The 24,720-nt window shown below is 41.3% G+C and overlaps 1 protein-coding gene across 1 annotated transcript in view; it reads left to right on the forward strand.

Annotated features, from left to right (window-relative positions):
- The window catches only part of MYOM3 (myomesin 3), a 74,041-nt gene that overhangs the window by 6,633 nt on the left and 42,688 nt on the right, over nt 1-24,720 (forward strand). The window contains exons 5-15 of the mRNA XM_031962595.1: nt 7,711-7,806; nt 9,112-9,200; nt 10,592-10,636; nt 11,215-11,355; nt 16,883-17,044; nt 17,330-17,471; nt 18,997-19,196; nt 19,839-19,892; nt 21,054-21,181; nt 21,699-21,882; nt 22,037-22,211. Coding sequence (XP_031818455.1) covers nt 7,711-7,806; nt 9,112-9,200; nt 10,592-10,636; nt 11,215-11,355; nt 16,883-17,044; nt 17,330-17,471; nt 18,997-19,196; nt 19,839-19,892; nt 21,054-21,181; nt 21,699-21,882; nt 22,037-22,211 — 1,416 coding nt within the window. The remainder of the gene's footprint in view (nt 1-7,710; nt 7,807-9,111; nt 9,201-10,591; nt 10,637-11,214; nt 11,356-16,882; nt 17,045-17,329; nt 17,472-18,996; nt 19,197-19,838; nt 19,893-21,053; nt 21,182-21,698; nt 21,883-22,036; nt 22,212-24,720) is intronic.

Below are 24,720 nucleotides of genomic sequence, written 5' to 3' on the forward strand. Positions count from 1 at the left end.
CAGCCTCATGAAACCTTTGTACCTCTTCTCAGAAGAATATCTTTAAATCATTGAAGGAAATGCTAAATTTCAGTTAAAAGTTACTAAAAATAAAGATTTTTTTTTCCATCCAAGCTCACAGACCCTCTGAAAACCACCTCCAGATCTCTTGAAGGATCTGTGAGCCCCAAGTTAAAAATCCCTGCCCTAAACCAGGATTCTCAAACTTTTCCCACTCTTAACCTCTTTTCATTCGAAATTTTTATTCAATTCCAAATATATAGGGATATAAAATAAGTGTACAAATCAACCATATACTGATAGCAAATCATAATTTCCTGACCCTCACATTTAGTTACACAAACTACAGTTTAAGAAGCTTTGCTCTAAAAGAACTCAGGTTGAGATGGAACTAGCAGTGCAGTCCAATGGAGAAAAGGCTAGAGTTGAAATCAGGAAGATCTGAGTAACTAGAGTTACTAGTTTTGTGACATTGGACAAATCTCACCTCTAAGCCTCAGTTCCTTATCTGTAAATGAGAGGGTTAGATTAGATGATCCCTTCTAACTCTCCATGTGTGACCCAGTGAACCTCAGAGTCTAAGCCTATGGTTCCATAGATCTCGCTTGACCAGCTGCCTAAGGCTCAGAAATAGAGAGATCCCTAAGGCAACTTCTGTGTACAAAACTGGCTCCAGGCGGCTCTCTATAAAGATATTCTTAGCTCCTTCTCAGCCAGGTCTCTATGGGACAGAGGATCATAAAAATATGATTCTGGAGGGCCCCTCACACAGCTGTTCAGAGCTGGGCATCCCCGTTAGAGATGGGGAAAACCAAGAGGAAAGCAATTTGGAGGAGATAGTGGGGCCGGGGCACCATGGCACAGAAGGACCAAATTTGCAAATGGGGGTTCTGGGTTCAAATCTCCACCTCTGTCCCCCACTCTCCTGTGAAAATGTCAACAAATCACTTTCTGGGCTTCAGTCTCCCTATTCAGCTCCAAATCCATAATTATGTGACCCAGAACTGCTTCCAGTTTTAAATCTGTGATCACCACTGTCCAGGGCACCACATTTCCCTGTGACCTGGACATTTCATGGGGCTATCAGGAGGATGAATCACAGACTGTAAGAGTCTAAAGAACAGATTAATCCATACGTGGAAAAAAATTCCTAGTGTAATTCAAGTAGACATTCAGTCTGTGCTTGAAGATCAGTAAAGGGGAACCCGACACTCCTGAGGCAGCCCATTCTGCGTCAGGATAGCTCCTGTTATTGGGATGGTGATCTTTCTTGACTTTGTTCTTCTCCACATGTGAGCTGATGCTCTCATGGGTGGGAGTAGGGAATGGCAGCACCCACGTCTCAGCTGCCTGAATCCTGGTAACCAAGCCTGGCTCCCTTCCGATCCTGTGGCCAAAAGCCAAGGGCGTCTCCTGGAACTTATTATGAGAGGGGCTGTTTCTGACAACTTAGTTGCCACAACACATGCAGCAAGATTCCTGGCTCAGGACCAAGATTGTGCCCATGGCCAAATGGGAGTGACTCAGGAGCCCTCGAGATGTCTTTACCAGGTCTGGACACAGAAAATTACATTGCCATCTTTGGATACTATGGGAAACAAAGTAGTTCTAAAAAATTTTAATGGGAGTTTCAGTAAATTCCCAGACAGGGAGCTAGAAGAGGGAGCTTCCCATTCTGGTAATTGCCCCCAACTTGCTAGAGAGTCATGCAGAAACAGCTTGAGATAAATAATGCCAGGAAACCTAGGGGTTGTTCTCAGCTCAGCCATTGCTGAGAAATGGATATCCATAGACAAGACACTTTCCTTCTCTAATGAATGGATAAAATAATTTATAAATTAATTTACAATTCCAGATTCTATGCCTATAAAATACTTCCATTCTCTTGATCTCAGTTTCTTTTTCTGCAAACTAGGCACAGTGATCTTGATAGATCATTCATTTAACAACCGTTTATTAAGCACCTACTGTGTGCAGAAGCACTGTGAGAACAGCAACAACAACCAAAACAAAAAGGGTCAGAGGGTTTCCACCATGACCCCATATTGTTCCTCTATCAGTTCATTAGAGAGATACAAACAAAATGCCACCGGAAGTTTAAGGCTAAGGTTGTTATTGACCTAGGGCTAGCAGGGCAGCCTTCCTGGAAGTGATGATATATGTCTGTCAGTCAATTTGCATTTAATAAGATAGAATGCTAAGCCTGGAATCAGGATGATTCATCTTTAGATCTCTTCAAGTCTGGCCTCAGACTCTTACTGTATGACCTTGGGCACTGTTTGCCTCAATTTCCTCATCTGTAAAAATGAGCTGAAAAGCAAACCACTTTAGTATTTTTCCCAAGAAAATTCCAAATATTGGATCACGAAGAATCAGACACAATTGAAAAGTCAATGAACAACTACATACCAGTGGGAATACAAGAAAGGGGGGGGGGGGTGAGCCAATTCCTTCCCTCAGATAGCTCACAAAATAATGGAAGAAACAACATACATATGTACAAACAGGATCTAGGCAGGATAAAAGAAAGGAAGGCACTAGCATTAATGAGGATCAGGAAACACTTTTCTTTTTTCTTTTTTTTTATTTTATTTAATAGCCTTTTATTTACAGGATATATACATGGGTAACTTTACAGCATTAACAATTGCCAAACCTCTTGTTCCAATTTTTCACCTCTTACCCCCCACCCCTCCTAAATGGCAGGGTGACCAGTAGATGTTAAATATATTAAAATATAACTTAGATACACAGTAAGTATACATGACCAAAACATTATTTTGCTGTACAAAAAGAATCAGACTCTGAATTATTGTACAATTAGCTTGTAAGAAATCAAAATGCAGGTGTGCATAAATATAGGGATTAGAATTCAATGTAATGGTTTTTAGTCATCTCCCAGAGTTCTTTTTCTGGGTATAGCTAGTTCAGTTCATTACTGCTCCATTAGAAATGATTTGGTTGATCTTGTTGCTGAGGATGGCCTGATCCATCAGAACTGGTCATCATCTAGTATTGTTGTTGAAGTATATAATGATCTCCTGGTCCTGTTCATTTCACTCAGCATCAGTTCGTGTAAGTCTCTCCAGGCCTTTCTGAAATCATCCTGTTGGTCATTTCTTACAGAACAGTAATATTCCATAATTTTCATATACCACAATTTATTCAGCCATTCTCCAACTGATGGACATCCATTCAGTAGGAAACACTTTTCAAGGAAGGCTGGGAATTCAGCAGATGAAGAGGGGCTCAGAGGGCATGACAAACCTAGGTAATAATATGAGCGGAGGAACAGAGGGTGAAGAGCCAGCCACAAGTTTCAGGAACAGAGAACATACCTGTCTGGCTAAAGTACAGACTGAATGAAGGAAAGGAAAAGCTGGAAAAATTAGTGTGGCCCCAAGATACAGGGAGCCTCAACTGTTAAGCAAAGGAGTCTGAAGTTTGCTCAGTAGGCAGTGGAGAGCCATCGAAGATTTTTGAACAAAGGAGTGACATGATATGCTTTATGTTTTAAAAAAAATTACACTAGTATGATATGCAGGATGGACTGACAAGAGAGTAGAAATGGGCAGACTTGTTGGGAATCTGTTGCAGTCATCATCATCAGTATCATCCATTTATACAGCGCTTTATATTTGCAAAAAGGCTTTCTATGTATCACCTCAAATGGTCAGTGTCAATGGTGGGACTGGAAACAAGGTCATGTCAGTCCAACACTTCATGTCACCAGATTATTTTCTAAGAGTCCCGAGACAGCTTGAGGTAATCGTGCCAGAAGCCCTAGGAGCTGCTTTCAATCCAGCCATTCCTGAGATATAGATAGATGTCCATAGACAAGCCGCTTTCTTCTTCTAACCATCACTTTCCCCATCTGTAAAATAAGATGAGTGGACAAAATAATTCATGAGTTCATTTAAAATTCTAGATTCTGTGAATATAAAGTATTTCAGCTCTTTTGGCCTCAGTTTCTGAGCTGGTAGAAAAGGCCTATATTAGAATAATGGCCATCAAGCCCATCAATGGCTGAAGAAGATATAGTTTATGAAAATAATGGAATATTATTGTTCTATTGAAAATGATGTCCAAGCTGATTTTAGAAAGGCCTGATGCTGAGTGAAACAAGCAGAACCAGGAATACAATCTTGTTGTTACTGTGTACAGAATATACTGTACACAGTAACAACAAGATTGTACAATGATCAACTCTGAAAGATTTAATTCTTCTCAGTGGTTCAGTGTTCCAAGGCAATCCCAATGAACTTTGGATAGAAGACGCCTTTTGTATTCAGAAACAGAACTCTATGTTTTTTCCTTTTGTTTTCATTTTCTTTCTCTTTCTTTTTTCTTTCTCAATATGATTGATAAAGAAATGTGTATTTTAAAAGTTAATATACATATATAACCAGAATTTTTTTAAAAGAATAGTGGTCATCAGATGAGAAAGAATAATAACAATCAGCTTTTAGAAAACCCTTAAAGGTCTTATAAATATCTCCTATCTATGACTTCATTTCAGCCTTATATCACCCCTTGAGACAGGGATCTCCTAAAATAGTATTTTATTAGATATAGAGCTTGGAGAGATCTCAAATGCCATTTAATCCAATCCACTCATTTTACAGATAAAGAAAATGAGGCTCAGAAGGATTAATTAATTTACTTAAGATCACAAAAATAATAAATCTCTGAGGTAGGATTTGAATGCCCATCCTCTAATTTAAGGATTCTTAATCTGGGGTTCACAGACCTCCAAAGGGGTCTGTGAAGAGATTTCAGGAGATCTGTGAACTTGAATATGAACTTGAAAAATAACCAAAATTTACTGTATCCTTCACTTATGAATGCTGGCAATAAACCATAATTGAGCTAGATTTCACCAGACTATGAAAAACACAGAAAGTTAAGAATCCCTGCTCTTAGGGGCATACCCAGCTCATAATACTCTATCATTCAGATGAGCTCTTTACTGAGTATGGTCATCCTTGACTTGCCCATCACTCAGGGAGTCAGACTGTTGCCTCAGCAACCCAATGGATTGTGCTTAATTTCTGTCCAGTCACCAGGAAGGTAGATGGGTCAGGAAGGGAAGAGATTTGTTTCTTTGAGCCACAAGAACATGCATCAGACACATCAGTTTGGTGGGCTAGGAAGAGGCGTTCGGTAGGAGGCAGTGACTGAGGATGCAGAGCAGGTGGCCTCGGAATGATATAGGGCCCAGAGCCAGAGAATGCATCTCAGTTTATGTCTCAAGAACTCAGCTCATGTATCCTGTCTCCTTTTGCACCTTGTTCATATCCCCACTCCTTTTTCTAGTAACTCCTCTCTCGTTGAGGTGTCTTGGACAGATTATTAAAAATGAAGCTTTTCTAAAAGTCTTGCCCTCAGCTCACCTATGATATTGGGATTTGGATGGCTGGGGGGGGGAATGGTTTATACCATGGAAGCAAAGCCTGTCTTCCCGGGGGCTTTCTAAAGAACCAAAGAATGGTTTGTCAGGATTGTGGTTTCTCCACACCTTAGATGCTTTTCCAGTTCCCTTGCAAAAGAAGCCAAGAAATTGAATGTAAATCTTGAAACAGATGGGAGGTCACCTGCAATTTAGGCAAGAATCTCAATTGTAACTGAAAATTATTGAAGCATTACTATAAGATTTCCAAGTAAACAGAAATGTATTTTTGAAATGTGGTACATGAATTGAGAAATGTAATATATGCTCTTTTTCTTTTTTTATGTATTGCATGCTGATGTAAGAGATCCTTTGGTGTATTGTCTAGCTTAGTGAATGGAGGGAGAGTTGACCTCAGAGCCAGGAAGCCTTCAGTTCAAGTCCCACCTTGGACATATACTGGCAGAAGAGTGCTATAGTAAACTTGAGCTCAGTTAATGCTATAAATTAAGGCTTGACTTATTGATTTGTTAATTATTTAGAATTACGAAAGTGAGGGAAAAGATGTTAATGCAAGTTAAAATTGTAAAAAAGTATTACAAACATTTGTGAATTACTCCCACTTTTAAAGAAGTATCATAACAAAAATAAAAGTTAACCCTAAAAACTAATCATATAATGCCATCAAATGATTCATATCTGGAGCACTACAAATGTGCTACTCCTATATTTTAAATTGTAAAATTAACATGTCTTATTTTCTCTTTTTCCTATCCCCTCATTAAAAAAAAAACAAACAGACAAACAAACAAAGAAATTTGAACCATGAAGCAAAACAAACTCCAAAAAGATGTGTCTCGTTCTGCATCCTAAATGTATCATCTTCTTATGATGGATAGCACATTTCACAATCAGTCCTGGAGAATCATTGATGGTCTTGTATTGACTAAAGTTTTTATGGCTTTCAAAGGAGTTCGTTCTTATGGTCTTGTTCTTGTGTCTCCTGATATTGCTCACTTCATTTTTCATCAATTAATAAAAGTCTTCAAAAATTATCATTTTTATAATATAGGTGTTTTAGAATAAATTATTCTCACTTTACTTATAAGTCTTTGCACTTCTCTTTGAAATGTTCTATTTCCCCATTCCTTTTAGCACATTTCAGTGGGGGCGGGGGGGGAGGTTGTTTAGTCATGTCTGACTTTTTGTGATCCCATTTGAAGTTTTCTTGGCAGAAATACTGAAGTAGTTTGCTGTTTCCTTCTCTAACTCATTTTACAGAAAACTGAGGCAACAGGGTTAAGTGACTTGTCCAGGACCACACAGCTAATATCAAGAGAATATATTTAAACTCAGATCTGACTACAGGAACAGAGCTTTCTGTGCACTATGGCACCACCTAGCTGCCAATTCAGTATAATAGTATTCCATTTTATTCCTAAACCATGGATCCAGCCATTATTGTAATTGTTGCTTGTTCTTGTTCTGCAAGAGAACCATGACGTCAGAGAGGTGATGCCATGACATACAAGTGAATTGAATTGATGTGAGAGAGATCTGTGCAAGGTCACCTGCCTCACTTTCTCCTCCAATGGCCAGATACAGATCAGGATGCTTGGAGATGACACTGGATGTAACACCATTCTTCAGTGGAAGGACATCCTCTTAATTTCTAGCTTTTCTCTATCACAAAAAAGAACTACTAGAATTTTAATAGAGTTGAGAATGGTAGGTATTAGAATGAAGAAAGAGGAAGACCAACTCACAAGTTGTTTTAAGAAACCGAGAACAGTCAGACTTTGGAGGTCTGGATTTTTATGCATCTGGTGCCTGAAGCTGAATTGACAATATCTACCTGCTGAGGGAGGAAGTGTTTCCTCTAAGTTATACCACCTGAAATAGTGCCTTCTCTCCACCACTTCTAGTTCTAGTTCCGTCCAGTTCGAGTTCCAACAACTCAATGTGTTGACTTTCTTCTCAGTGTCCTGATCTTTTGGGGCTAGGTATGGCTGAGGAAGGATCAGTTCTCTCCTCTCTAATAATAACACACATTTCTATTAAGGTTTCTGATGTTCTCACAACAGCCCCAGAATCAAGGAATGCTAATATTACCCTCATTTTTCAGAAACTAAGACTTAGCATAGTTATGTGAATTGTCCAAGGTCAAATAAACAGTAAATGTTGATATTGGGGGTCCAGCCAAGATCTTTTGAGTTCAAATCCATTACTCCTTCCATTATATTACTCTGGGATCTCTCCAAATGTCTCCCTCCACCCACCTAGTCTCTCCCCCTCACTTTCAAATGGGTCTGTCTCTACAGGTACAAAAATGATGTTAAGATCGACCCTCGCCTCTTTCCTGCTGGGAAATACACTATGAAGAATCATTTTGGCTTGTTCACATTGGAGATCAGGAGGTAATATATCTTCTCTGCCTGTCTCTCTTTCTTTACCACTTCTCTGGGACTTTGAGCTTAAAGTGAAAACTTGCAAGCCTTTTCTTAGCTTGCTCTTAGAAAATCCATCCAGATTAAGAGGTCCTGGACTTTTAAAGCTTGAAAGAAGCAAAAATAGGATTCCTACTTACAAAGCAATTCTATACTGAGAAGATAAGAATAAACACATATTCAGAGATCTCCACATGCTTACCTTACATAAGGTTAGCTCACTCACTGTCATGAATACATTTTCATCTAAATTATTGCATCTAAACCATCAAATCTAATATATTGCCTCTGAAGTTGTTTTGCCAGTTATTGCTCCAGAGGAATAACTAATATTATTTCTATGAAAACAGTTTCTTCAAATGAGAAGTACCACTTCTAGGAAACAATATGACTAAAGAACAAAGATATAACTAGGATGGAGAAATGGGAGCATTGTCCCTGGAGATTGAAATTTTTTTTGAGAAGAAAACTTTTTATTATTTCTTTTCAAAATGGGAAAGAGATGACAGTAAAGACAATTACAGTACAATCCCTCAAAATATAAGAGCTTAATACTTATTAAATCAAGACACAAAGAAAAACATTTTGATTATAGGCCTATTTTAGTTTGTGGAAACTTGGATATTGAAATTTTAAGGTCACTAAATACACTTGCAATCCTTCAGCCTTAGAAACTGTAGAAACTTCATCATCTTCTGGGAACATGTTCCTTTTTCTCCAGTAATTACATCCTTTCCTCTTTTCTCCATGATGCTTGACTAGCATAATAAAAAGCTAGTTATAGCTGTGCTGAATACAATATATAGTTTCTCTTCTGGAAGAATGTTCATAGACTAAGAATTGATTAGGGAAGGCTTTCTCAAGAAGGAATCTTGATCTTCCTGTGGAGGAACCAAGATGGAGACTGGTGGAATTCAAGAAAAGGGTATATAGGAAATGGTGATGTAGGATGTAATGGGGGACTGGATTCCAAGCCTTGTTCTTCTTGAGTGACCGTTGGTAAGTCACATTGTCTCTCTTGGTCTAAGCTTCCTCGTTTGTAAAATGAGAGTTTGGGTTAAGAGCATCTCAAAGACTTGCTCCAGATCAATGAATCTGTGATATTCTAAGGTATCTAAAGTCAGGGCCCAGGCTAAGGTGAATTTACATTGAATTCGTTTTAGAAACAAAATTAGGTTTTGTAGTCCAGGTTCAGTTTTTCCTGGAGACCCAAGGGGCAGGAACTGAGACCCCATACACTTATTACCACTCCCCCTAGTCTTTCCTCCTTTCTAGATGCACAGTGGAGGATTCAGCCACCTACACAGTAATGGTGAAGAATGCCTATGGCCAGGCCTCCTCTTTTGCAAAAGTCCTTGTTCAGAGTAAGTCCTTCCCATCTTCCCCCTCAATTGATCTAATGCTACTTGAGATCTTTGCAGTGTCTGTCAGTAAACAAATATGTAATTGGGCTCATGGCCAGATATGAAGAAGGACTTCCTTTATAATGCATGCACAGGAATGAGTGGTTTGGATGGGCACAGAACTTCCTTCTCTGGGGACTATAGAATGTGTTGTTGTTGTTGAGTCATGTCCAGCTCTTCATAACCCCATTTGAAGTTTTCTTCACAAAGATACTAGAATGGTTTGCCCTTTCCTTCTCCAGCGTGTCCCTATTTTACAGATGAAGAACTGAGGAAAATAGGGTTAAGTGGTTTGTCCAGAGTCGCACAGCTAGTAAGTGTCTAAGGTCAGATTTGAACTCAAATCTTCCCAACTCCAAGCCAAGTGCTCTATGCAGTGCACCACTACTAACAGTCATAAGATCACAGGATTTAAAACAGGAAGGAGCCTTAGAGAGCAAGTTCAGCCCCCTCCCCCATTTTAAAGGGGCTTTCCCAGGAGGTAAGTAGCCAAGTCACCATTTGGGTAACAGTTCAGATTAGAAATCCAGTGTGTCTTCCACTACACCATGGCAAATTCCTTCAGGCAGAATGGATTTTGTAGCAAGAGGATGGATCAATTGACTATCAAGGGAGGGAGGGAAGGAAGGAGGGAGGGAGGAGGGAAGGAAGGAAAGAAGGAAAGAAGGGAGGAGGAAAAGAAGGAAGGGAGGAGGGAAAAAAGGGAGGACAGAAGGAAGGGAGGAGAAGGGAGAAGGGAAGGAAGGAAGGGACGAGGGAAGGAGGGAAAGAAGGAAAGAAGGAAGGAAAGGAAGGAAGGAAGGAAGGAAGGAAGGAAGGAAGGAAGGAAGGAAGGAGAGAGAAAGGGAGGGAGGAGGGGAGGAAGGAAGGGAAGGAGGAAGGGAGGGAGGAAGACAGTGACTCTAGACTGGTTGCTTAAAAACATTGAACTTGGTAGATTCAGCTCTGGCATTCTATGTTCTAAAGATCCTTCTAGCTCTGACATTTTACATCCTAACCTGTTATGTTCTAAGACTCTTCCCTTCCCTGCCCCATCCCGTCAGAAGAGGTAGTCACAGCTGAGCACTTAAATGCCCTCAGGGGAACATTCATTCCTAGTCACTTAAATGGAAAAAGCAATCCCTCTAGATGATGGATCTGCTCCTGTCATCAGCCTGGCCCCAGGGTGGCTGCCCTTGAAAAGAAACAATTTCCTCACACTTTCCAAAGGTCTCTCCTGTTCTCTGCTGTCCTCTGTCCCAATTAGAAGCTTGAATAGCTAAGGGTCCTGATTCCCAACCTAGCTCCTGACTCCATAAGTGTCTGGGGCCTTCATCTACTCAGAGCCCTGATTATCTTTCTTGGTTTTGCAGAATACCTGGGAAAAGAGTCTGGCTTCGATTCAGAGATATTTAAAAGTAAGGATGTGGGGCAGGGGTGGGGAGGGAAGGATGGAAATGGGAGAAGGCGGCTAAGTATAATCAGGGACGCTTCTCATAAAGTCTGAGATTTCCCATTTAGCTGCCTGCAATTGGAATTCAACGTTCTTTCTTAATCTTTCTGATTTAGTTGATAGAAATCTTATAGGCTAGGTTCTCACTGATACCCAACATGCTCCAGGCTGTTCAAACAAACCAAAGGAGTGGGTCATGGTAGTAAATCATATAGAAAGTATCAGATTCAATTGAACAATTCATCAAACATTTGTCCAAGCATCTGTTAAGTGCCAGGTCCCACTGGTCAAGTCTGGAAATACAAAAATAAAACCAATATCATGTTTAACCTTACAAAACTTACAGTCTATTAGTTTGGTCTGTAGAAAATCTCAAATGAAATGATTATAGTCTCCTGGAGAAGGCAGAGATATGACAATTTGCCCAGACACTAACATGGAAATTATCAGTGGCTTGGACAAAGACAGTTTAGACACCCTCTGCAGTAACCTGGACCAGGTCAGACTCTGGGATAGACCTAAGGGCTTGTGTTCTCTCTGTAGGATTTCTGCTTGGCCCAGATGTAGAGTTTGAATCTGTGCTGCAGCCTATTTTTGCCAGGGAGAAGGAGCCCTTCACCTTGACTTGTACTTTCACTCAAGATGTGCCCGATGGCCAGACAAAGATCCAGTGGTTCAGAGACGGTAGGTCCTTATGACAGCCCCTGTATTTCCCATCTGCCTGAGTCTGTCTATTCAGTTCCCCCAAGTCACCAGCTATAGGTATGTATTATACCCGTTGAGCAAAGAGACTCCAGGGAAGTCTTCCAGGGAGATGCAACCCCTTCCTCCGGAGGTTTTCCAATCCAAGGGGAGAAAGAAAATCCCTACCTTTGGGTCTGTTGGGTCAAAGAAAGGAGACTTGTCCCAAGTTCTGTGAATCCAATACAAATCAAGCAATAAAAGGACACAAATAAAGGAGGTGACGGGTCATTCACAAAGTGCTTCCAGAGGCCACATTTGAAAATGATAGCTGAGAATTACATAGCTAAAGTTTGCAAAGAACTTTACATAGAGGAGCCTATTTCATCCTCTCCCAGGAACTTCATGAAGTGGGAGCTAGAATGATTAGTACCCTCATCTTACAGCTGAAGAATTTAAAGCTAAGAGATGTTGTTGCTGAGCTAACGGCGCCAGAGATGGTGTCAAAGGTGGGATTCAAATTCAGGACTTCCCAAAGGGGGAAGAATGATGGAGATGGCTCAGATTTGAGCCCCTAAGCAAGTTCTTTACTCCCTGAGTCTCAGTTTCCTCATCTGTAAAGTGAGGGATCAGTCCTGTTGACTTCTAAGGCCCTTTGGCCTCTGAAGGATGGTCAGTGATCCCAAGGCTTTCAGTTCCACATTCTTTCCACCATACCATTACTTTAAAGGATTCCAATCCCAGGAATTGGGGAAAAGGTAGCCAGGCAGCATTTGCTGGGTTCCCTTTAATCCTGCTCTCAGCTCTCCAGGGTGACCTTAGGTCCAAGCACTTCAGGGTCCCAGATTTAGTTTGCCCACCCAAGTGACTGAGACTAAGCTCCAGCCCTGCGTGGGAGGAGATCGGAGCTGCTTTAGAGAGGGGGCTAATCGTTAGCACTGACTGCCTCCCCTAGCAAGAGTTAGTCTGGGCCAAAGAAAGCATGAGTTCCTCCTTCCCTTGGATACCCCTCTCCCCAGCCTACACTGAAGCCCCAAGGACAAGGAGAAGTCCTTGAGCCAGGAAGCCAGCACCTGTCCTTTAGGGGGTGGACCATGGCCCCTAATGAGCCCCTAGAAGCAGCTGTAAAAACAAGGCCTGGGATATTTTCAGGAACATAGAGAGCAGCCAGAACATGGGATGCTGAGCTAAAAAATGCAGACTGGGATATACAGAGGTTAGTGCAGGGAGGTCCAAATCAGGGAATAACAGGGGAATCTGGGCAGATTGAGAATAATATTGACCATAGAGAAAGGAAATAGGCAAGAGCTAGATTGGGTTCATGAGCCTCCACCCTCCTCACACAGCCTCCATCTCTCTCATCTCTCATTGAGCCCTACTCCCTCTCTCACTGTGATTCCTCCCCATGATGGGCTGCATCTCTTCACTCAACTCCTATCACTTCATTAAACTCCTCATCCTCTCATTGAACCCCTTCTTCCTCCCTTAAGGAACAGTGACCTTTTTACTGAGCCCCCAGTCCTCTCACTAAGTCTTCCATTCTCTTTTGCTGGGCCCTCCAATCAATCAATCAATCAATGGGTAGCAACTATCCATTATGTGCCAGGCACTGGCTAGATTATCATTTTATTCACCGAACTCCCATCCCATTCCCTCACTGAGCCCTGATACCACTCCCTGAGCCCCTAACTGCTTCACTGAATCCCTCTACTCTCACTGAACTCCTGCCTCTCATTTAGAACTCATCCCTTTGCTGAGGAAGATTTGGAGGCAGGAAGATTCAACTTTAAATCCTGCCTCAAACTTTAAGTGTGTGATACTTTACTTAATCTCTTTCAACCTCAGTTTTCTCATCTGCAAAATGGTGATAATGAATCTCCCCCTCACAGGATTGCTGTAAGGATAAAATGAGAATATATTTGGAATGCACTTTGTAAACCTTAAAGCTGTTATTATTTACAAAATGAGAAAATTGCACTCCACAATCTCTAAAGTCCCTTTCAGCTTTTAAATCTAGGATCACATTATCTCTGACTGAGCCTCTAGTCTCCTCACTGTGGTCCTCTGACTATATTCTCACTAAGCCCTCATCTCTCTCCAATTCTCCTGTTTGCTCCAAGATCCCTTTACTGTGGCCCTATTTCTGTGGCCCCATCTCCCACAATGATCCTTGTAACTCCTCCATGATCCCTTTACTGTGGCCTCCATCATTGTGTCACCATCCCTTCAATAAATCCCTTTCTTCCCCGCTGATTCTCCTGCCTATTCACTGAGTTCTCATCCCCTAAGATTGGAATCACATGAAAAATCTTTCAGCACAGAGGTTCTCCCTTGCTTCGACAAAGCCCCAGAGAAGCCCTCAGCCCCCCTCCCTCCTTCCTGCCTGCACTGTCCCCCATGGTCAGCTTCTACTACACAGTCCTCCTTTCATGTGTTTATTCAGTTCAAATCAACAAATACTTCTCTATGCGCTGAGCTCTGGATTCAGAACTGGAGGTATAGAGCCAGACAGGATAAAGATACAGCCCTCAATGTTATTATTATCCAAGAACTGTCTGCTAGGAACACCAAAACCTGCTAATATGCCTGGTCTTCACCCAAGATCTCCTCCAGGGCCTCCTCATTGCTTTGGGTGGAGCCTGAGCTCTCAAAGACCACCACTGATACTGGCAGGTCCTTTGTTGTCATTCAGCCATTTCTGTAACAGGTGGACAGTAATACTTAAATCTCATACTTCACAGAACTGTTGTGAGGAAAGGAAATTTGCAAACCAAAAAGCACCTAAAATGTGAATGATGATAATATCTACAAAGACTGACCCTTTGTGACCCATTTGGGGTTTTCTTGCCAAAGATAATGGAGTGGTTTGCCATTTTCTTCTCCAGCCCATTTTATAGATGAGAAAACTGAGACAGACAGGATGAAATGACTTGTCCAGAGTCTCACAGCGAAGTATTTGAGGTCAGATTTCAACTCAGGAATAAGTCTTCCTGACTGAACTTGGCACTCTATCTACTGTATCACTAGCTGCCCTGGGCAGATACTACCTTGCCAGAAAAATCTGGGAACAAACTGGATCCAGCATTCAAGGATGAACTAAGTGTAGAACAACTCTCATACTCATGCCCAGATAGAAAAATAAATAACCCATGGTCAATATCAAAATATATAATTCCAATTCATTTAGAGAAAACAGGATTCATACTAGAGTGAAAAACATTTGGAAATTTGCTATTGTTGTTCAGTTGTGTCTGACTCTTCATGACACCATTCGGGGTTTTCTTGGCAAAGAAATGTTTGATATTTCTTCTCCAGCTTATTTTACAGATGAGGAAACTGAGGCAGACAGGGTTAAGTGACTTGCCCAGGGTCACCTGACTAGGCTGTATCTGGATTTGAATAAAAGTCTTTCTGATTCCAAACCTGGGACTCTATTCAATGTGCCACTTAACTGCCTTCTGAGCACATTTCACTTTAGATTGGTGACAGATTAGGAAAATTCAGTTTCCATCATTTTCACTCTCTTTGTTGTTGTTTTGTTTTCTTTCTCATTTTTTTCCTTTTTTGATCTGATTTTTCTGGTGCAGGAAGATAATGGTATAAATATGCACACATATATTGGATTTAACATATATTTTAACATGTTTAACAAATAATGGATTACTTTATCCAGGGAGGAGGGAGGAGTGGAAAATTTGGAACACAAGGTTTTGAAAAAGTCAGTGTTGAGAAATTATCCAGGCATATGTTTTGAAAATAAAAAGCTTTAATAAAAAAAAGGAAAAGAAAATTATCCAGGAAAAAAATATACACAGATAGTTTTCAACATTTATCCTTGCAAAACTTTGTGTTCCAAATTTTTTTCTCCCTCCCTTTTCCCCATCCCCTCTCCTAGATGGCAAATAATCCAATATATGTTAACCATGTGCAATTCTTCTATACATATTTCCACAATAATTATTCTGCACAAGAAAAATCAGATCAAAAAGGGAAAAAATGAGAAAGAAAACAAAATGCAAGCAAATAACAAAAAACGTGAAAATGCTATGTTGTGAGCCACACTCAACAGTCCTCTCTCTGAGTGTGGATGGCTCTCTCCATCACAAGACCATTGGAACTGACCTGAATCACTTCACTGTTGAAAACAATAACTGAATTGAATCACTTCACATCCATCAGAATTGATTGTTGCATAATCTTGTTACCATGTACAATGTTCCCCTGGTTCTGCTCACTTCACTCAGCATCAGTTCATTTAAGCCTCTCCAGGTCTCTCTGAAATCATTCTGCTGATCGTTTCTTACAGAACAATAATATTCCATCACCTATTCAGCCATTCCCCAGCTGATGGGCACCCACTCAGTTTCCAGTTCTTTACCACTATAAAAAGGGCTGCCAGAAACATGTGGGTACTTTTCCCTTTTTTTGTGATCTCAAAGATACAATTTGTGATGTTAAATCATAATAGTATTATACCACTTCAAAGACTAACAATGAGCTGGTCACATCAGGAAAACCTGACTTCAAATTTAGTCTCACTCACTTATTAGCTGTGTGACCCTGAGCAAGCTACTTAATCTCTGTTTGCCTCAGTTTCCTCAACTATAAAATGGGGATAATAATAGCATTTGCCACTTAGAGTTGTGGTAAGGATCAAATGAAATATTTGCAAAATTACTCAGCACAGAGTCTGGCACATAATACATGCTATATAAATGCTTATTCCCCTTCTTTTCCCACTTTTTAGGATGAGCAAAATATATCACAAATATGCACATAGTAGGAGTCTTATAAGAACAAACTTCATTTTTGTCTGGTCATTAAAAAAATGGCATTCTCTTCTGGAGTCTCCCAGTGTGTGCAAGTATGTAGGCTTTTTTGTTTTGATCAGTAAATAGTGGCTTTCACCTGCAGATTCCTGGTAAATTTTAGTTAAATCTTCTGCCTTCATTTCAATAATGTGTACTTTGAGTTCCTGGTATTTTTGCTTCTACACTTATTTTTAGATAGATACAAGGCTTCTCTCTTGTGCTGGACAGATAGCATCTCTCCCCCTTGCTCCAACCCCAAATGCAGGATCATCCTTCCCTTTCGGAAAGAAACTCTTCCTCTTCACAACCTGCCCCTAAATCCCAGCTTGTTACACATTACCTCCCTTCACATTCTTTGATCAAGTCAGATTGAGCTTTTTGTGGTTCCTCACACATGACACTCCATGTCCCATAAACTGTCCTCCCTTCTAAGAATACGTTAACTACTCATCTCTGCTTTAGAATCTTTATTTCTTTAGAAATTCAGCTCAAGTACTACCCTTAGTAGAAAGTCTCTCTGGAACTCCCCCCCCAACCCCTAAAAATTGTCGGGGTTTTTAAATTTTCTTCTATAGAAATGATATGTGCACATTATCTCCTCATTTTAATGTAAGTTCCTCAAAGTCAGAAACTGCATTTTTTGTCTTTATATCTCCAGCAGCTAGCTTGGTGGTTGGCAAATGGAAAGTGTTTTAATCAATGTTTGCTGATTGATTCAGGAAAGCTACTACAGGTCTCTGAGAGGCGACAGCTCCAGTATTTGGACCACCAGGCCTCTGTGAGAGTTTCCTGTGCTTACAAAGAGGATGAAGGACTGTACACAATCCAAGTGCCCTCTCCCTTTGGCTCCAAGGAACAGAGTGCTTACGTGTTTGTGAGAGGTGAGCTCTGGGGACACTGGGAAGGAGCAATGGAGGGCCTGGCTTGGAGCAGGGAGCAGGTCTGAGATGATCATCACCAAGAACCCTAGAAAGGGAAGAAGCTGGGGATGACTTGGGGATCAAACTGGGCCAGGGTCTAATCTTGTCACAAACATCACTGCCCCCTTTCTCCTGAAGCAACAATGATCTAGACGATGGAAGGGAAGATGGAGGTGAGGGTGAAGGATGGAGAGATGATGCAAGGGGTTAGAAATGTACTGTAGTCTGAAGAGCATTCTGTTTCAGATGCCCCCGCAGAGAAAGCCGGGGCTCCAGGATCCCCACTGAATGTCCAGTGTCATGATGTGAATAGAGACTGCCTGATCCTGACCTGGGTCCCACCCAGCGACACGCGCAGTAGCCCCATCATTGGCTATACCATTGAGAGGTGGGTGCTGCAGCAAGGGACACTTACCAGAAGTTAGAACCTCTCTCTCACCCAGGAAGAATTGTGTCTGCGAGTGGACCCAGGAGACAGAATTCCTGGTATAAAAGGACTCAGAACAGCAGAGCTGGGAGAGAACTTGGAACAGAGAATGTCAGATCTGTGAGGAACAAGAATATCAGAACTTGGAAAAACTCTTAGAATAGAAAATGTAAAAACTCAGAGGGACTTTAGAACAGAGAATGTAGAAACTGGGAGGGACCTTACAACAGAGACTATCGAAGCTAGGAGGAAACTTAGAACATAAAATATCAAATGACAGAGAATGTCAGAGTTGAAACAAGGGGTCTTAGAGATCCAGAATGTCAGGACTGAGAGGGACCTTAGAACACAGAATATATATACTGGGAGAGAAGTTGGAACATAGAATGTCAGAGCTGGAAGGAACCTTAGAACACAGAATGTAAAAGCTGGGAGGGACCTTACAACAGAAAATATCAGAGCTAGGAGGAAACTTAGAACATAAAATATCATATTTGGGAGGGATCTTATAACACAGAATGCAGACACGGGGAGGGACCACAAAATACAGATTGTTAGAGCTAGGAGGGGTCTTTGAACAGAGAATATCCGAGCTGAAATAAGAGGTCTTAGGATCTAGAATGTCAGTGCTAAAAGGGACCTTAGAACATAGAATGTACACATTAGGAGGGATCTTAGAACAGAGAATGTCAGAACTGGGAAGAACCTTAGAATACAGAATGTAGATCCTGGGAGGAATCTTAGAACAGAGGTACCTTAGAACAAATTTAAAATGTCAGAATTGGGAGGGGCCTTAGAACACTGCATTTGGAAGCTGGAGACCTTAGAGCACATGGTAGAGCAGTAAAGGAATATCAGAGTGGACTTGAGGAATCATTTTGACTCATGACCCCTCATTTTATAAATGAAAAAACTAAATACTAGAAAAGGAAAATGATTTTCCTAACTCCCAGATCTCTATGAAAGGACTAGTTTTCTGCAAAGGCAGAATAGGATAAAGTCAGAGGATACAGTGGAGTGAGTCACTTGGAGAGCCCTGGAGATCTGTGGAAGAAGGGATATTTAATGAGGGGGAAAAGTCATAGGAAGGAACTGCTTTATTCAACCTAGTGACTGGCAATAGGGTACAAGGGCAGGAAGAAGGGGATCTGACTTATAAAAGACCAAGGCAGCCAGTGCAGATTAATACATATTTTAGGGCAAACAGATCAGAAATGTAGACAGGGATGTTGATAACAGTAGGGCTAAGCAAGGAGGAGTTTTTTTTGAAGAGGCAAGATTTAATCCACAGTTTGAAAGTAAAGAAGGGCTTGGATTACTGGGGAAATGGGAGGAAAAGGGCTTGGATTTTCAGGGAAGGATGTGCATTGTCAGGGAAGGATGTCCTATCTAAATGTTCGGGATATATAAAAGATGAGACTTGGTTTTTCATGGAGGCTCGGTGCCCGTGTTGGAGAGCTAGAACTTGAGTTACCTCTGATATTAGGTGCCAGGGAGAGTCTGGGGTATGGGAAATCTGCCATGAGGCCCCTGGAGGAACCTGCAGGTGCCCTGTTCGAGGACTCATTGAGGGTCAGAGCTACCGCTTCCGTGTGAGAGCCATCAACAAAGCAGGCAGCAGCATCCCTTCCAAGGCCACGGAGTTGGTCACCATGCAAGATTCCAAGGAAGCCGAGAGAAAGACATGTAGGTACAGGGACCCCAGGGGGCCAGTCACAACCTTCCCAGAGCTTCATGAGTGAAACTGGAACAGTGGGAAACAAGAGGTTGGACACTGTGGGAGAGAGACAGAAGAGACACAGAGCATAACTCTGCCCTTGGAGAGTATCTACTGATGGATGGCAACCATCCCGAGGAAGCCCCTAGTTTGATGGGACGTGGTCCTTGTTTCTAGGGTGCTCCCTTTCTGAAGGGAAACCTGCGGGGATCCCCCATTCTCATTAGAGGTGAAAGACACACACATTTATATGTACACACATACACACACACTCTTAAGACAAGTAATATTTGAATAAGTGACTGATAAAAGCAGATGTATAGAGAAGATGAGGCTGGCTGGACAAATTCTGCTACAGGCACAGAATGTTTCCTATCCTAAGAGCCCCTTTCCAAATCCTGAAATGTTAGAGCACCCAGAGCTCTAAATAGAGCTGGGAGGGAACCTAACTTATACCTAGCCCAACTCTTCATTTTGCAGAGGAGATCACTGAGACCCAGAAAGAGCAAGTGAAATAAAAGGCTAAGAAGAAATAATGGTCTTAATTCGGGACCAGCCCTTCCATCACAAATACTTGCACACCCCTAATGCAAATCTGTTCTCTGTCCTAGTGATCCCTTTTGATCTCGGGAGGATCATCACAGTCAGCAAAGCTGATACTGAAGGTAACATCAAGTCATGGCAGAGAATGTGAGACTTTAACATCATCCTTGGCTGGGGGCAGGGGAGATGTCTCGGATAATGCCAAAGAAGCGTGGGCCCCAGGTCATCTATGGCAAACATGAGGCTCAGACTTGAGCAAATGGGAATCTAATCAGCTCTGTACAAACCATTGCCACCATACTGATATTATGATAGTGGGATTAGCTATGAATTATATAGCACTTAACATGTTAAAAAAAAAGTTCCTGCTCACAAGAAGCATAGATTCTCTTGAGGGAGATAGAATTTTACTGATGAAAGGGGCCTGAGAATCTAGAATGTTCAACTGGAGGGGATTTCAGAACAAAGAACATCAAAATTGGAAGGAAATATAGAGATAGAACCTCAGAGGAATGTTAATGGTAAAAGGGACCATGAAACATAGAAAGTTAAATTTGGAATTAAAAAGTTATATTTTAAAGATAGAATATTGGGCTAGATAGGATTTTAGAAGACAGGTTATCAGAGTTGGGAGGGTCATTAGAATACAAAATTCAGAGCTGGGAGGGCCCTTAGAACCCAGGATGTCAGAGCTGAGAGGGCCCTTAGAACCCGGGATGTTAGAGTTGGGAGGGCCCTTAGAACCCAGGAGGTCAGAGCTGAGAGGGCCCTTAGAACCCAGGATGTTAGAGTTGGGAGGGCCCTCAGAATACAGAATATTAGAACTGAAGGGAATCTTAGAGCATAGAATGTTAGATGTGAAAGGGACCTCAAACCATTATGATGCCACCATCATAATATCAGTGTGGTGGCAATGGTTTGTACAGAGCTGGTTAGACTCGCATTTGTTCAAAGGGACCTCAAACTGTCAAGAAGGATATCTAAAACAGAAATGTAGACTAGGTAGAACCTTAGAACATAGGATATCAGAGCTGAAAAGATCATTAGAACATAAACTATACAGATCTGAAAAAAAAAACCATTATCTCACTTGAAAATATGAAAATGTCCTGTCCCACAAACTATGTAATACATTGAATGACCTCCTCCCTGATGTCTGAACAATTAAAATTCAAAATTGAAAGGATAGGCTATGCTCAAATGATATGTTTGGGATGATGAGAGGAGGAGCCCCTCTTAAAGATAACCATGAATTGATCGTGCTTTCACTGGATTCCTTGTAGATTCGGTAATCATCCCCTTGCCTCCCACTAACGTCAGAGCCAGTGAGACTAGGCAAGCTTATGTCCTATTGTCCTGGGATGAGCCATGTCCCCGAGGCAAAGAAGATCTGACCTATCTGTTGGAGAAGGTGAGGAGACTGGGACATTCCCCGCTTCATGGATGGGGGAATTGGGCCACACAATCTGAAAGGATAGTTAGAGTCATCATTTGAGAAGGCCTTTAGAAAACAGAAGTCTTCTATATTCTAGGCTTTTAAGAATCAGTCTAAGATAAAATTCCACTCTGGGATGGAATGACTGAGAAATAATGGTGCTGTGTCTCTATAGAACTTAGAAGTTGAAAAGCATTTTTCCTTATTGCCACCTTGTGAAGGAGACAGTGCAAATAGTATAATCTTCATTTTAGAAAGGAAAAACTGAGTCCTGGAGAAGTTGAGTGACTTGCTGACAATCACATAGCCCCAGTTTCAGAGCCCATGTTTCCAAGCACATCTGGGACTCTTGTCTGACTGTGGAGTTAACCTCCAAAGCTCAGTAAAGATGTTTTTGGACTGTCCACCATTTTCCTGTAGTTGTCATACTACTGTGCACTGTTCTATCACCTTGGAGAGGAAGGCAGGGACTGACTGTCCGCTTGCCTTGTAGTCAGTCCTAGGCAGTGAAGCTTGGGAGGCAGTGAGCTCAGAGACCCCTGTGAAGTCTCCAAGATTCGCGCTCCTGGATCTGGAAAAAGGGAAGGCCTATCGATTCAGAGTGAGAGCAGCAAACCGCTATGGCCTGAGCGAGCCTTCGGAGCCCAGCGAACCAATCAGCCTTGGGAGTCAGCCAGGTGGGTATTCCTGGTGGGCAGAGGGAAGGAGGGCAGCAATGACGACCACAAGCCAGCTTTCCACCTCCATTGCCTCTGCCCCCTAGGACCCAGCCCTCTTCTCCCCTCCTACCCCTGACCCATCTTGTGGTTTTGCTTTGTTTTGTTCTTTCAGCTACTCTTCCCCCTCCTGCTCAAGTCCAAGTTTTCAGAGACACAAAAACTTCCGTCTCCCTGAGTTGGGACCATGTGATGGGTGACTCCGAGCTCCTGGGCTATTATATATATTCTCGGGAAGCAGGCTCTTCCGAATGGCAAACAGTTAACAACAAACCCATCAAGGGTAACAAGTAAGTCCTCCCTATCTCCTTCCTTCCCCAAATCTTCCACATGATGGAAGCCAGGGCATCTGGACTGGAGGAGCAGCAACTGGGGCAGGAGCTTCTCTCCCACTCTGAAGATACCTATAGTTAGACTGAATCCAGAGCTGGATTTGGGGATGAAGACCAGAGACACATCCTGACTTAGATTATTGACTTGGATCTTGGATGAGACCTTATATATTCCAACCTCATTTTATGCTAATTAAAAAAAACTGAGATCCATTAGGGCTTATGATAGGGTCACAGTGATGCAGAAAACAGAGATGGGATTTGAACCCATAAGAAGGATTTTGGCTGGTGCTTGTTAGAATGGCCCATTGTATTATTATGAAGCTTAGTGGATGGAATGAGGAACAATGATCTGATGAGACACCTTCATAGCAATGCCATGAAGCTCTGATCTGATGTTTTAGGAGGGTTTCTCTGTCTGTGTTCCACTGGTCTGTGCGTGTGTTTGTGTGTTCACACACAGGCAGGCCTATACATCCAATTCCCTGAGGAAGTCATTATTCCAAGTTTTGCTGTGAACTGCCTGAGGTTTGAGATACTGAAAAACACCAAAAGTTCTTAGTGGGGATGATCTATGGCACACAGTCAGAAATTAACTGATTTTTTTTTTCCAGTCTTCCCTATTGTCTCATTGGATTGTAGAATAACAGAATCTCATAGATGGAAAAGACCTCAAAGCTCTAGTCCAGCCCCTGTTTGCCTATGCCTTTCTTCTCATATTGAAACTCCTTGTAAACATTCAGACACTCATTAGACCCCATTCCATTTTTTGTTTGTGTCCCAGACTAAATAACCCCAATCCATTTGACATTATTTTCAGTTCTCCCACCAACCCCCTCACCCTCCTTTTTTCACATGCTCAAACATGATCCAACTCGTCTTAAAATGTTGTGTCTAAAAAGTGAACACAATATTCCAAAGGTGAGTTGGCCACAGTAGGGTAAAATGGTCTTATTCTAGATAATAAGACTCTCAATGAAACTTAAGATAGAATTTCACTGTGACCATATTGAATGTTGTGTTAATTAAGCCCCCAGATTTTTTTCAAATTCTCCTCCCATCTTGTATCTGTAAAGTCAAATTTTTTATACTCAAGTTTAGAACCTGACATTCCTCTATAATAAGCTTCATATTATTGGTTCCAACCTATCATTATAGCATCTTGAGGTTTTTTTTAGGTCTTGAATCTATAATAAAATGTTTTAACTGACTCTTCTAAATTTGTTTTGGAAAAAAATTTAATAAACATACCATTTATATCATCCAAAACATTAATAAAATATTAAACAGCATAGAAACAAGGACATTGCCCTTAAGTAGATCATTGACAACCTCACTGAAGCTGACAGTGACATATTAACAAATCTATTTTCAATTGAATTGTTCTCTAGTGATTTCACCCATGTCTGATTCTTCATGAGCGCATTTGGGTTTTCTTGACAAAGTTACTGAAGTGGGTTGCCATTTCTTTCTCCAGCTCTTTTTACAGATGAGAAAAATGAGGCAAACAAAGTTAAATGCTCCCAATGGAGCTTTCTGCCATGAATTTCCATTTTTCCAAGAAGACACAAATGGGACAAGCTTCCTGAGACTAATAATTCCAGTGTGCTGGAATCTTAAGAAGGCACACAGACTCACAAACAGGATAAGATAGAATAGGATTCTATATTCAGAGTCTATCCCCTTTCTGTCAAGAGATAAGGGGAGCAGATCTCATCATTGGTCCTTTGGACTAGAGTTCTTAAATCTTTCAAAATTATTTCTTTTTACAATGATGTTGTTATTGTATAAATTGTTCTCCTGGTCCTGCTCATTTCATACTGCATCAGTTCATACTACATTTCCCAGGTTTTTCTTAAATTGTCCATTTCATCATTTCTCATAACACATATTCTCTTCTAACACATACCAAAATTTGTTCGGCCATTCTCCTGATAGAAGTGTATCTTCTTAGTTTCCATCTCTTTTCTACCATAGGAAAAAACTGCTTTAAAAAAAATATTTTTATACATTTAGATGCACATCTTTGATCTTGTAGGGAGTCTAGGTCCAGTAGAATCAAAAGTTTCCATCCCTTTTCATTCTTTAATTTTTGTTCAAGTTTCCCATAAACCTTCCAAATAAGCATCTACAAAAGGCATTGGTGGGCTTCCTTTTGTTCTCTTATTATCTTAAGGATTGTGAAGTACTACCTGAGGCTTTCAACTTGTGTGAGAAGGGTTGGACTAGATAGTCTGAAAGTTTTTTTCTGCTCTAAAACCATCCACTATTTCAGGATCATATGAACTAGATTTGTATTTTTACTCCATAGACTTTAGCATTGGAAAGGGCCCTAGACCTAGATTTCAGAGAGGAGGAGCCTTATAACAGAGAATATCAGAGCTAGGAGGGCCTTAGAACCCAGGAGGTCAGAGCTGGGAGGGCCCTTAGACCAGAGATGTCAAAGCTGAGAAGGACTTTAGAACAC

Source organism: Sarcophilus harrisii, chromosome 3, assembly GCF_902635505.1.
Source record: "Sarcophilus harrisii chromosome 3, mSarHar1.11, whole genome shotgun sequence".
Classification (NCBI taxonomy): domain Eukaryota; kingdom Metazoa; phylum Chordata; class Mammalia; order Dasyuromorphia; family Dasyuridae; genus Sarcophilus; species Sarcophilus harrisii.